Source organism: Elephas maximus, chromosome 18, assembly GCF_024166365.1.
Source record: "Elephas maximus indicus isolate mEleMax1 chromosome 18, mEleMax1 primary haplotype, whole genome shotgun sequence".
In the NCBI taxonomy this organism is placed as follows: Eukaryota; Metazoa; Chordata; class Mammalia; order Proboscidea; family Elephantidae; genus Elephas; species Elephas maximus.
Genome location: NC_064836.1, coordinates 12,349,814 through 12,363,831, shown reverse-complemented (window position 1 = coordinate 12,363,831; position 14,018 = coordinate 12,349,814). Strand labels below are relative to the sequence as shown.

The window sequence follows — 14,018 nt, the reverse complement described above, 5'->3', positions numbered from 1 at the left end:
AGTTTTTTGGTTTATAAAACAAACAGTAACACACGTGGTTCAACCATGTATACGAGACTAAATGGGCACACCAGCCCAGGGGCAAGAACGAGAAGGCAGGTGGGGACAGGAAAGCTGGTTGAATGGACATGAGGGACCCAAGATTGAGAAGGGGAGAGTGTTGACACGTTGCAGGGTTGGCAACCAACATCACAAAACAATATGTGTATCGATTGTTTAATGAGAAACTAATATGCTTTGTAAACTTTCACCTAAAGCACAATTAAAAAAAAAAAAAAAGATCGTCAGGAGGATTAAATGAAAGTACATGGAAGGTGCTTAACAAATGTTAGATTGCCTTCTTTTTCACTAATTAAAACAGAAAAAAAATGCTATAGCCCAGAGAAGTCTACACTGGTCAGACATAGAGCCTGAGTCAGCTATCCTGGGTCTGGCTCTCTTATCTGCTAGTCTAACCACATGCCTGGAGGGGGACAGTCAAGCCAAGAAGAGTGAGTACTAACACTCCCGAGAACACTTGGGTTGCTGAAGGAGTTAAGATGCCTCTTCCCAAATCCTGGCCCTCCCCATCCTTGCATCTGCCCTTGTGGGTTTAATGAGAAATTCAGGCGCCTCCTAAGAGACTGTGCAAATAACTTCTGGGACGCCACTAACTCATACAGCAGAAGGAGACCCAGAGCTGCCAGTGCTTCAGGAAAGATAAGTGAGTGGAAAGAAAGTGGCTCCTATAGCGTCAGGCAGACAGAAGAATTTTGTGCGGTGAGTATGAGCTCCGCCTTTGCAGCAGAGCTGAAAAAACCAGGATCCCAGCTCCTCAGCCCCTGTCTTCACAATATTTGATTAGGAATTTGGGGGCGGGACCCTGGCCTGGCATAGACACGCACACTCTCAGTAGACATACTCACTCTCTCTCTCTTTTTCTCTCTCTGTCTCTCACAAGCTCTCCAACCCAACAAGGCCAGACAGAGGAACGTGGTCACTCTCTGAAAGGTTCAACTTGAGGTAAGTTAGTCATTTTGCTTCAGTTTTTATTCTTTGTGCTTTCATAAAGGAAGGGCTAGAGAATGGGGAGGGGGGCAGGCAAGGAGAAGTCATTTGTCATCCTCCACATCTGGCCAATGATCCAGGGGTGCTGGAAAGGGGCAAAGGCAGAGGGAGAAGGGAGGAGCTCCAGATTTTACCTTTCTCTACAGTTCTTTTGTGGTTGTTGGAAGGAACCCCCAGTTCTCAAGTATGAAAAAGTGAAGGACCAGATATTTAGTGAAGCCAAGCTCTCCGTTACTGCTCATAACCCCCACCATTCTAACTCTGAGCATCCAGGCAGTCTCTCCTGTAGGGGGGTTGTGGTACCTAAACGCCATTATTGTTTTGGGTTTTGTGTGTGGTGTGTGTGTGTGTGTGTGTGTGTGTGTGTGTGTGTGTGTGTGTTTTGCTGGAGTGAGGGGGAGTGAACAAAGAGGAATGTTGAGAATTGGCCATGTCCAGAGAGCTGTGAATTGAAGTAGGGTTCAATCCAGGTTAGAGGATGGCCTCTTGTTTGACCTCCTCAGCCCTGAGAGGAAGGAGAGATCTCTCTAGAATGGAGAAATGAAAGAAAAGCAGTAGGTCCTGAGTAAGGTCCCCCCAACTCATAGAGTGTCAGTCCATCCAAGAAACTTTCTACCTTACAAAACTCTGAACACAGGAGGGTCTCAGCATTGAGGAAGAAGTTCTAAGAGTGTATAGTCCTACAGTAGCATTGCTAAGAGATGGGGGTGGGGTAAGGACAGGCATAAGCCCCCCACTGAACCCTTTCAGCAGGCATGGCTCCTGAGGAAAAGTCACAGTGGGCAGGGTACCCAGGCCCTTGGAAAGCTGTGTCTTAAAGAGGAAGGTGGCTCTTGTCTGCCAAGGTGCCCAGTCTGGAAGAAGGAGAAATGGACACAGAGGCTCACTGTGCCAGGCCTCCAGACAACCACCTTGGTCCTGCAGCAGCCCAGGCTCTGCATGGAAAAATGCGCAGTTGGCATGTCTGTCTTCTCTCCTGGCCAGAACCAGGGGCCAGCCAGCATGCCCAGGGAGTGGGCAGTTGGGTCTGCTTCTCAGCAGCACTATGGGCTCTTTGTCTGAGGCCCAAGGCTGCCTGAGGATGAGCCAGAGTGCCTGCTTCTCTGCAGCCCAGGGGCTGATGGGATGAAGCTGGTCTAAGGGAGCTGCTTTCAGAAGAAAGAGAGGCCTGGGAGGAATGGTGGCCAGAAGGTGACTAAGTTCAGTGTCATAGTTGGGACCCTTCCCATCAGTTCATCGATTTGATGTTGGATTTTATACTTCTTTCTTTCTCTTGTCCAGAGTTGTCAACCCTAGCAAGGCCCAACAGCAGCACGTGGGGTATAGGTGACTTCCAGGACCAAGAGAGTTTTGAGGTTTCTCTGTTCAAGGATAACACTCCCACCTCTGGGAGGTGCCCACTGCCCACAGCGGCCAAGCAGTGCATTGGCTGTAGGGAATCGGGGTAGGGTACCCAGGCCTGACATGCCACCCCTGGTCCTTCTGCTTCCAGACTTTCAGTCTCTCTCACAAATGACACCAATCCCCGCATTGCTCTTCAAGTCTGTCCTTTCTCATCTCACTAGCATAGCAAGCTCAAAGGCAACAGACTCCCCAGCAATGTGGGGGGGGGGGCCTACATATGGAGCCTGGAAATCCAGGTGTCCTCGGGAGCAGGTAGCTTGCAATGAGAGAGAAGATGCCAGAATCCCACCCCAAGCCACTTTCCTTCAGGTATACACCAGAGTCTCCAATCCTGCTCCATATTTTGGTGTTCCTCATTCACTTCTCTTGGCCTGTGTGGCTCTTGTATAATGTCTAAGGTGGAGCAAAGGGAGGGCTAGCACTTTCCTAGACACCACAAAAGATGGAGAAATGGACTAATTCAGACTCCATGCACTCAGCACTTGCTCCAGAAGACAAGTGCCATGCCTGGGTGCCAGTGTCTCCAGTCTACAGGTGATATGTAACTTACAGCAATTCCCTGAAGCAGCCAAGGTACACATGTAGCCACAAACTGCTAATCAGATTTTTTTTTTTACCAAGCCAGCTCTTATAGACAATGGCACTTGAAGGGTACCCCGAGCCCTGTGGTGGCTGCAAAGTGACCACACACCCCCTCCAAAGACTGAAAACCAAAAAGCCCCCAGGCTGCACAAAAGACCAAAAGATCTCCCAGAGATAGTTCAGACTGGCCTTGAAGTCTCAAGCCACTCTTGAAAGCTGCCAGAGTTATGGAAAGAGCCAGAGGGCTTTTCCCTTGGACTCTTGAAAATATTCCTTCCCTGGGGAGTTCAACTGGATTTGAATTCAGGCCTAACGAGCACTCCCTACCTTCACCATCCCAGGGATTGTTGTGGGCTTTCCAGCTGCCCCGATAGGACCTCTGGGTTCCTAGAGGCTCCTAAAAACCTTCCCCTCCACCATTCAAGTTCTTTCTGTCTAAGACTGTTTCTGTGACTCTACAACCAGTGGAAAATGCACTGGGCACCTGGCTAACTCCAGGTAGCCAAGGTCCAGCTGGACCACACATGCAGAACCAACACTAGGAGGAGGCACCAAACAAGGGGGAGGTAAGGCTTCTGCTCTCAGGTGCTTGAGGCGGAGGTCAGATCTGTTCAGCTCACAGCCTAGGCTGCTCTGCTGCACGGCCTCCCTACAGTCTCACTCATGCCTGCTTGCTCTGTTCTCTCTCCCTTCTCGCAGAGAGACGAAATGCAGTGGGCCTCCCTCCTGCTGCTGGCAGGGCTCTGCTCTCTCTCCAGGGCCCAGTATGATGAAGACATCCCCTGGTGGCTCCACTACGTCCGCAGCCAGCAGCCCTCCTACTACGACCCCTATGACCCTTACCCTTACGGGCCCTACGAGCCTTATCCCTATGGGGTGGAGGAAGGTCCGGCCTATGCCTACGGCTCTCCACCCCCACCAGAGCCCCGCGACTGCCCCCAGGAGTGCGACTGCCCACCCAACTTCCCCACAGCTATGTACTGTGACAACCGCAACCTCAAATACTTGCCCTTCGTCCCCTCCCGCATGAAGTACGTCTACTTTCAGAACAACCAGATCTCCTCCATCCAGGAAGGTGTCTTTGACAATGCTACTGGGCTGCTCTGGATTGCTCTCCATGGCAATCAGATCACCAGTGATAAAGTGGGGAAGAAGGTCTTTTCCAAGCTGAGGCATCTGGAGAGGCTGTACATGGACCACAACAACCTGACCCGGATGCCTGGTCCACTGCCTCGATCCCTGAGGGAGCTCCATCTTGACCACAACCAGATCACCCGGGTCCCCAACAATGCTCTGGAGGGGCTGGAGAACCTCACGGCCTTGTACCTCCAACACAACGAGATCCAGGAAGTGAGCAGTGCAATGAAGGGCCTCCGGTCACTGATCTTGCTGGACATGAGTTACAACCACCTTCGAAAGGTGCCGGATGGGCTGCCCTCAGCCCTTGAGCAGCTATACCTGGAGCATAACAACATCAACACCGTCCCTGACAGCTACTTCCGGGGTTCGCCCAAGCTGCTGTATGTGCGGCTGTCTCACAACAGCCTCACCAACAGTGGGCTGGCCTCCAACACCTTCAATGCCAGCAGCATCCTTGAGCTCGACCTCTCCTACAACCAGTTGCAGAAGATCCCCCCAGTCAACACCAACCTGGAGAACCTCTACCTCCAAGGCAACAGGATCAATGGTGAGACCTTGACACAGGGCCGGGGAAGGGGCTGTGTGTTTCATTTGAAAGACCCTGTTCTGGAGCTGTGGTAGTGCAGTGGTTAAGAGCTCGGCTGCTAGCCAAAACATTGGCAGTTCAAATCCACCAGCTGCTCCTTGGAAACCCTATGAGGCAGTTCTACTCAGTCCTATAGGGTCACTATGGGTCAGAATTGACTTGATGGCAATCGGTTTGTTTTTTTTGTTTTTGTTTTTGGTTTGTTGTGAGTGTTAGGAGCCCTGGTGGCACAGTAGTTAAGCGCTCAGCTGCTAACCGAAAGGTTGACAATTTGAACCTACCAACGACTCCATGGGAGAAAGATGTGGCAGTCTGCTTCCGTAAAGATTACTGCCTTGGAAACCCTATGGGGCAGTTCTACTCTGTCCTTCAGAGTTGCTGTGAGTCAGCATTGATTCAGCTGCAATGGGTTTGGGTTTTTTGGTTTGTTTGTCTACTCTGAGTGCTAGTGGCAACACAAAAGAAAGAGAAAACCAAGCCATAAGCCTGCGCTGGAGGTACAAAATAGTACACATTTAAACAGAGGTGCTAAGAACTCAGTGGGGAGCGGGTTGGTATGGGAGAACGCTTCCCAGGAGATGTAAGTTTCAATCTAGGTGTTGAGAGAGAAGTGGGTATGGATTAGAGGAAAACAGGACAAAGCCATTCTGGGAAGGGGAACCACCACAAAGGAACCAGTCATTTACCATGTCACCTAGAGCGGGCAGCCAGGAAAAGTGTGTGTCTGAGAAGAAAGGGTCACATATAGGAGCAGTGGAAGATGCAGTTGGAGAGCTTGGGAGGGGCAGTTCATAAAGTCAGGGATTTAAGTTTAAACTTCCAGGGAGGAAGGTGGGCTGCTGAGAAACCATGGTGTCTGTACTTTGTCACAGACCCAGGAGAGGATGATGTCTGTTTCCACATAGTCCCCTCCTGCCTCAACAGCCCAGCCTTGTGTTGGGGTGTTTATTTATTTTTCAAACATAACAGCTGGGGGAGAAAAGTGTGCAGCCTCTCAGAGCTGACTATGGTACTTGTTCCAGTCAGTTCTCCCTGGAGTCCAAGGAGCCCCTGGTGGCAGGGCAGAGGTCCTCCCGAGGGTAACAGGGGCCTGACCATCACAGAGCCTTGAGGTTGAGGGTACACTGGGCTTTTTCTTTTTCAAGCACTTCCCTGTAAATGCCTGAAGGAAACAAAAGGGCTGCCCCTCTGCCTTGAAGAACTAAAATATTCATTTCTGTTGGAATTAGCCAGTAGCTTCTGAGCTCCCTCTCCTCACAGGGTCTTGTACTCAGAACACACTTACTTTACCCCAGGGCCTCTCATGTCTTTATCCCAGCTGGAAGGTACTGAGCCAGCATTTAACCTCCCTCCTTCTGGCAGCAAAGTCCTCCTCTCTTTGGGGAAAGGAGGACTCATTAATAACCACCGGCAACTGGCTTTGAAGCAGAGCCTGCTGAGAGTGAATAGGGCATCAAAGCCCCAAGAGGGACGGAGTCGACATCCGCTCCCTGTCAATCAGTCAGTTAGCAAGATGTTAGCAAGCTGGACAGCCCTCCCTGAGTGAGAGAGGCACCAACCCCAGAAGACAACCCGGGAGATGATGGGGCGGGCAGTCTGGTCCACCAGTTGGAAGTGCAAGACCCATCAAGTGCATTCTGAGCTGTCTTTATTTAAAGCCTGTCTTTCTTTGTGTCTTCTTAGTCCTGGGATGTTTTTTCTTTCTTCCCTAAGACATCTCTAAGATGCTATGTCCTCAAAGGGTTAGACGTTTATTCACGGCTGCCTATCATCCCACATAGAAGTCACCACTCCACCCGCCCCGCACTCTGATCTCAGGAGGACTGTCACATCAGGAATGTCATAGTGTATTCCGTGCTTCATCCAAGTGTGACCCTGAAATGGGACAGTAGAGAGCAGCTGCCACAGGAGAGGACACACCAGTTACCGCCTCACTGTACAACCAGAGAAACGTGCGGTGGGAACAGCTTCATCTCAGCCTCCTGCCACCTCTCTGCCTCCGTGCAAACCATACTTGTGGGCTCAGACATGAGGTGGTCCATTGCTCCCAAAAGCCCTTCCAAAATAAAATTACTTTAGTAAAGTGTGCTAACGCCTTGAAAGAAAGTTCTCCCTTAAGCCAAACAACCAAAAATGTCCAGTGTCTACCCCACACCTCTCCTTCTGCAATTTAAGCCAAATCCCTTTTATTTAGTTGTCATTTTAGCCTCACTCTGATTCTTCTCTTGAGGCAAAATAGCACCAACTCCTTATTTTTCTTAAACTAGTGAATTAATACACGTGAAGAGTTTGGCCTGGCATGTAATTACATGATAGCTGTTAGTATTATTGGGGAGCTCTGGTGGCACGGTGGTTAAGTGTTCAGCTGCTAGCTGAAAGAAAGGTCAGCAGTTCGAATCCACCAGGCACTCCTTGGAAACCCTGTGGGGCAGTTCTACTCTGTCCTATAGGGTCACGATGAGTCGGAATCGATTCTACAGCAACAGGTTATTAGTATTATTAGTTTTTTGTTTTTTGTTTTTTTTTGTCTCAGTGCCATTTTGAAGTTGACAGACACAGTTTTTTGCATTCCAAAGATGGGGAAAGTGAGACACACAGAAGGCAAGTCTCAAAGTCATCCAGGTGTGTAGTATAAAGCCCTGCTTACAGCATCGAAGGATCTAGAGCTGGGGGGGGAGTCCCTGGGCGGGTGGTGCAAATGGTTAATATGCTCAGCTGCCAGTCAAATGGTTGGAGGTTGGAGCCCACCCAGAGATGCCTCAGAAGAAAGGCCTGGTGATCTACTTCCCAAAAAAACAGCTACTGAAAACCCTAGAGAGTACAGCTCTCAGAGTTAACTTGATGACAGCTGGTAGAACCAGGCTTCTCTGGCTGGGAATGATGAGGAATACCTCTCTGCTGTAGACCACCAGCAAAAACTAGAGCTCTCCAAGCTCAGCCCCCACTTCTGGAGCAAATGTGAGGCTGTCTCCCCACACAGTAAGTTAGGGACTTGGGAGAGTGGAGGGGAGATGAAGGTGGGATTGAAGCAACCCTCTGAAGGAGGAGCTAGAAGAACAGGAACCAAGGGGGATGTAGGGGACAAGGCATGGCCTCTCCCTCCCCCTCCCCTCATCTATCAGTGTCTCCCTCAGTTTTTCCAGCCTGGCAACAGCAAGGGAACAACATTACTCGGAATGTTATTCTGAAGCTTTGGGATCCAGTGGAGCAGGGCGGGTACACCAGGAGGAATTTGGAAAGACTTATGTCAGTATTTAATTTGGGCTGGAAAATACTTCTCAGTGCTTCCACGCAGAAGCCCTGTCCTATTCATGGGCATGGGCAAGACAAACGGGGGCTTATGGTGCCCGCATGTGGATAGAATCTATCCACGCTGGGTATCTAACTACCCACAAGGGTACCCTGTGCTCTATATATACACAGTTGAGATCCAGGATTTTAGCAAAGAGCTTCCAGGCTGGGATACAGAATCTATCACTGAACTTCTAGCTGAGTGTCAAATAGAGTTAGAAGCAATATTTAAACTGGGCCACTTCAGTTCTTGTCCCAGATGCCACAGACCCCATCCCTGGCCTCCACTCTGCCCCCAGTCTCCCCACTCAGAAGCCATTTCATCTAGTCCCTGAGACCAGAAAGGAAACATCCGGAGCATTCCACCGCTCTGAATACTCTTCAAAGAATGGTATTTCCCAGTCTTCCCCACTTTTTCCAGTATCTAATTATTCTCTGGGCCTGAACACTCTGTCTTATGTTTGGGTACAAATTAATGTGCTGCAGCTTCACCTCATCTTGTCTTGGTGAGTTCTCAACAGATACTGAAAACAATTGAACTCCTCCTTATTAAATGTTTTATTTTCTGAATAATTAATGCTAACTTTAAGACATTTTTGTATCAGCCTATTTAAGCTCTCCATACTGTTTTCTTTGGAACCTTTATTTTCATACCCATAACCTCCCCCGAGGAGCCCTGGTAGCACAATGGTTAAGTGCTCAGCTGCTAACCAAAAGGTTGGTGGTTTGAACCTATCTCAGAGGCTCCTCAGGAGAAAGACCTGGCAAACTGCTTCCATAAAGATTAAAAAAAAAACTAGGGAATCCAATGCGGCAGCTCTACTCCTTCACATGGGGTCACCATGAGTTGGAATTGACTCGGCCGCACCTAAGAACAACAACCTCCCCGATGGTGAAGCCTGCATGGTCACCCCTAGGAAGAGAATTAGCACAGCCTTGAAGTACAACTCCTGACCACTGGTGCAGGTTGAGGAATGCCTCTGGCGGAATCAAAAGCTAGCCACAGCTCCTGGCTGCCCAAGTGTTAGAGCCGCTAGGGACGGAGACATGTATGATTCCACCCTCAAGACTTGATGAGTAAGTTCTTCCAAACCCACTTTGCTGGGAATTTCAAGGGGAATTTTCCTGAAACCCTCACTTACCACACTGAAGGCACTCTTTAGAGGTTTCAGCAGCTTTGCAATGGTGACTTTTGATGTCCCTGATAGAGTTTTAGCTAAGTTCTTGGTTACTTCCTTAAAGTTACTCATCCAGTAGACTTGAGACAGGGGTGGTTGACTGATTGAAGAGAACAGTTAGTTTGTTTAGCCAGAAGGAGAATAGGATGAATGGCAGCAGAAGGATTTATTCTAAAGCCAGAAAGAACCATTGTATTATCTGTTAGGATTGCATGGTTTAAGGAAAAATCTTCAAAAGCGGGAACTTCTTTGGAGATTTAAGGGAGAGGGTAGACAGTTATAGTAAATGCAGGAAGCAGGGGAATTGTTTATTTGATTTTTGAGGTCCAGAGCAGCCCCAGTTGTCTCTGAAATTCCAGTCTCTTTAACCTCCAAGCCTTGCTCACTCCTTTGGCAGCACTCGGCCGAATGAAGACATGCAACCCTCTCAAAGCTCTGGCACTCAAAGACATTTGTCTCTCAGCCCAGGCTTTCTCTCGTTAATTTCCTACCACTTTCTGTATCTGCAAAGTGGCAGGAGATATCCAAGATTTAAGCCCCGCCATTTCCCCGGTCTTCCTTCTCATAACCGCAATTTAGCAAAGCGCCTCGTCTTTGAAAGCAATAAAGTACGCAAAACTGTTCGGGTTGCTCTTTGGCTACCCTCTGCTTCCCCCTGCTGGCCACAGATGGGAAAAGAGCAGGTCCCGGCTGGAAGGACACTCAAGGGCATTCAACCATCTGCAGAGTAACGCACAAGTTGGGCCGCTGGTTAAAATGTGGAGCTGGCGACGCAGGCAGAGCCTCTCGAGAACCTTAGTTCTGCCCCCTCATGGTGCCATTCGGTATGGCTCCAATCTTGGAAAACGCCTGCCCCCGCGAGTTCTACGCTTGCATCAGGGGTATTTATCTAAGCAGCTTCTCAGAGGCCGCAATCTGGGTCCCTGATCTGGGCTTCTCCCCACCCTCCCCGCCCCTCTTGTCTCTACAGAGTTCTCCATCAGCAGCTTCTGTACCGTGGTGGACGTCATGAACTTCTCCAAGCTGCAAGTGCTGCGCCTGGACGGAAACGAGATTCGGCGCAGCGCGGTGCCCGCGGACGCGCCCCTCTGCCTGCGCCTCGCCAGCCTCATTGAGATCTGAGCAGTCCTCGCACTGAGCGCGGCCCGCAGAGCCCCACTGCCCCATTGCATTTGGCTTGATGGTTTGGTTTGGCTTTTGCTGGATGGTCTGGGGTAGACCATGTGACAGAACTCCACAGGCTCCCTCTTTATTCTTCTTCCCTGTAGGCAGGGTTAGTGGGATCGAGGGACAGGCAGCTGTTTGCTGAGGGACACGGGCGGGAGCTCTCTCTTTCCCGGGGCAGACTGGAGGTGGAGGCAGTAACCTCTGGAAGGCCCAACCCCCGAAATCCCACTACCCATAAATTCTTCCCAATGATCCGGTGTCGTGGAACTTTACATGTTGCTTAGGCTGTGGTACATAAGCGTAGTTCGCTAACAATCCCTGACCCTCTCTGTGAGCATCTTGACAACTTTCCCCGCGTGCTGGGCTGGTAGTGCAGCTCCTCCGGGTTCCCTCTCGTTGCTCTTCAGAACATACCTCTTGCCCAGTTGTCTCCGCCTAATCCACTTCGGCCCCTCAACCTTCCTCTGCAGATGCCTGTTCTGTCCTTAGACAGAGGCAGGGGACCTCAGGAATGTGAGCATCCACCCAGAGACCTGTACAAAGAACCCCCACTTTCCCTGAGTTTGGGAGGATACCAACAGTCACCTCTACGCCTCCCTAATCTCGCTCCTTGAAAGCCACTAAATTGAATGTCACCAGCATGATGACAATATTCATGGCCTGATGCAGGAGGAGGCAGCCAACCTTAGGCTTAGATAAATTCATAGAGCTGTATGTACTCTCCCATCAGGGCAGCTCTTTGAAGGTGGATCAGACCTCGAATGAGGAAAGGCAAGCTTTGCTTGTCATCAATATCCATAATGCGGGCAAACACACCTCAAATTGGCTGACCTGAGGAAGCAGCCCAGGAGTTCACACTTGCCAGCACTCGCCCTGCATTCCCAACAACATCCTCAAAGGTGGAGTCCATGTGGTTTCCAAACCATGAACAAGTTAGTTTGACCTCTCCTTTTATCCAAGTAGAAAGCTCCTGTCTCCCAGTGGGAGGGACAGGCCCCAATCAGCCCTGGACCTGCCCGCTAGCTTAAAGCAGGAGGGTGTGGTTAATCAATACTGAATGATTTGTCCTAAGGCCAGTCACCCAGTCTTGCCTGGGCTGGGCATGAAGCCCACGGCTCTCATGTCTCTGAGCTGCACCCCCAGGACTGAAGATGCCTGTTGCTTTACGATTGGAGTGGAGAGTAATTGGTTCTACCATTTCTGAAAGGTAACGTTGCTTGGAGCCTAACCCACCTGCTTTTTTGGACACTGTTGGGATGGAGCCACCTGGGCAGCCAGGATAAGAGTTGGCCCAAGTCTGGTCCCTGCCCAGCTGCCATTATGTCCCTGGTACCATATATGCTTCGGAACAGCTTCCCTGAGAAGGGTGTGGGGGAATCCCTGGGCTCTGTTCTTGGCTCCAGACCCCGAAATCACAAAAGCCAAACCAGCTCATTTCAACAAATGAGCTCTAACAGGAGGGCCAAGGCCGTCCTCTGCTTTAGGGCTCTTCAGAAAGCGTCTGCATGTGAACACCATCATGTCCCTATACAGCATCCTTGTTAAGGAAAAGCATGAGTGGTGGCTAACCTGACCAATAAAGGTATCTTACCATTGCATTGCAAGAATGGAGTTATTTCAGGCGGAGCTACCCCTTGCCGCCAAGTCAATTCCAACTCAGAGTGACCCTACAGGACAGAGTGGAACTGCCCCCATAGGTTTCCTAGGCTGTAAATCTTTACATAAGCAGGCTGACACATCTTTTTCCCAAGGAGCAGCTGGTGGGTTCAAACCACCCACCTTTTGGTTAGCAGCCCAGCACTTAACCACCGCGCTACCAGGGCTCCTTAAGGCAAAACTACAGGAGGGTCAAGGAGCCCTGGTGGCACAATGGCTAAACACCCAGCTGCTAACCGAAAGGCGGGTGGTTCAAACCCACCCAGTGGCTCTGTGGGAGAAAGAACTGGCAATTTGCTCCCGTGAAGACGACAGCCTAGAAAACCCTGTGGAGCAGTTCTACTCAGGCACATGGGGTCATTACGAGTCGGAAAATGAACTCGAGAGCACCAAACAACCACACAGCGGGATTACTTTGGGGGAATCTATTTCTGGGGGAATCTATGAGGCCACATGGGCCTCAGACTTAAAGAGCTCTCTTTCTCATTCACTCTGCTCCAGCAGAGGTGGCTAAGGGGTAAAAATAAACAAATAACCTCTATAAAAGCTCTCAAGGGAGCCGAATCACAACCCTTTCCTGATCAGTTAAGCTGACATTTTACAAACTTTGTGCTCTGGAAGTTCTTCTTAAATCTAACTTCAATCCCACTAGTCGCACGTTCCCTTCCATTTGGTCTCCAAGGGATAATAAAGAACAACTGGCTTTTTGTTTGTTTGTTTTTCAATTATTCTAACATTCTTCTCCCTCAGCCATCCTCCCAGATCAAAACCAAGCCCACTGCTGTCCAGTGGATTCCAACTCATAGCGACCCCACAGGGTTTGCAAGGTTGTAAATCTCCACGGAAACAGACTGCCACGTCTTTCTCCCGCGCGGGCAGTTAGTTTCCAACAGCCAACATTTCGATTAGCAGTTGATCGCTTTAACCACTGCGCCACCAGGGCTCCTTCAACCATCCTTGTCAAAATTCTGGTATCTGGCTGGTCCTGGGTACTGTTATCTTAACTGCTCCTGCCCCCTAGTGGCAACCGTGGAGAACTGAGGGCTGCCGAGCACAGCAAAGCCCGGCTGGGCCAGGAAGAGGGAAATAAGCCTTCTGCCACCCACCTGCTCTTTCATTCGTCCTCTCAACGCGCATTTCTTGAAAGCTTTTGCGTGTCAGACTTTGTTCTAGGTGCTTAGCAAGTGTGATATGAATTAGGAGTGCAGATTAGACTTGTGCTTTCGGGACGATCAGCTGTTTTCTAATAGGGAAATGATAATAACTGGCATTTGTTGTGGTTAGGTGCCCTGGAGTTGGTTCCAACTCATAGTGACCCTGTGCACAACAGAAGGAAACTCTGCCCGGTCCTGCTCCATCCTCCCAGTCCTTGCTATGCTTGTACCCATTGTTGCAGCCACTGTGTCTATCCATCTCGTTGAGGGTCTCCCTCTTCTTCGCTGAGCCTCTACTTTACCAAGTATGAGCAACTGACATTTAATGAGCACTAATACATGCCATTAGGATCTCTGGTAGTGCAGTGGTTAAAGTGCTCAGCTGCTAACCAGAAGGTCAGTGGTTCAAACCCACCAGCCTCTCATGGGAGAAAGATGTGGCAGCCTGCTTCCATAATGATCACAGCCTTGGAAACCTTACAGGGCAGTTCTACTTTGTCCTCTAGGGTCATTTTGAGTTGTAATCGACTCGATGGCACACAACAACAACAACACATGCCGAATTCTGTGCCAAGCAAGTTATAAGTGCCACACTCCCTCTTAAAGCAAAGTAAACTAGTCTGGCTGTAGTCTCTGGAGCAGGAGTTAGGCGGGAATGTGAGTGCCTGAGAAGATCAGGAAGAAGCTGTGTCCTCTTCAAGGACGGCATGTAAGCTCCTCTGCGTTGGTGCTGAGCACAGAGATGCCACACGAAGGAAGTGGAGGTAGGAACACACAGGGAGGGGACTGTTCCAGCTGCAAGTAGGAGTCCTC

At 50.0% G+C, this 14,018-nt stretch overlaps 1 protein-coding gene across 1 annotated transcript; it reads left to right on the top strand.

Annotated features, from left to right (window-relative positions):
* The first annotated feature begins 567 nt into the window (after positions 1-567).
* Positions 568-12,741, top strand: FMOD (fibromodulin). Its single transcript, XM_049858023.1, has 4 exons — positions 568-759; positions 941-1,002; positions 3,733-4,720; positions 10,199-12,741. The coding sequence occupies exons 3-4, from the start codon at positions 3,742-3,744 to the stop codon at positions 10,348-10,350; spliced, it is 1,131 nt and encodes a 376-aa protein (XP_049713980.1). The 5' UTR covers positions 568-759; positions 941-1,002; positions 3,733-3,741; the 3' UTR covers positions 10,351-12,741.
* The last annotated feature ends 1,277 nt before the right edge of the window (positions 12,742-14,018 follow it).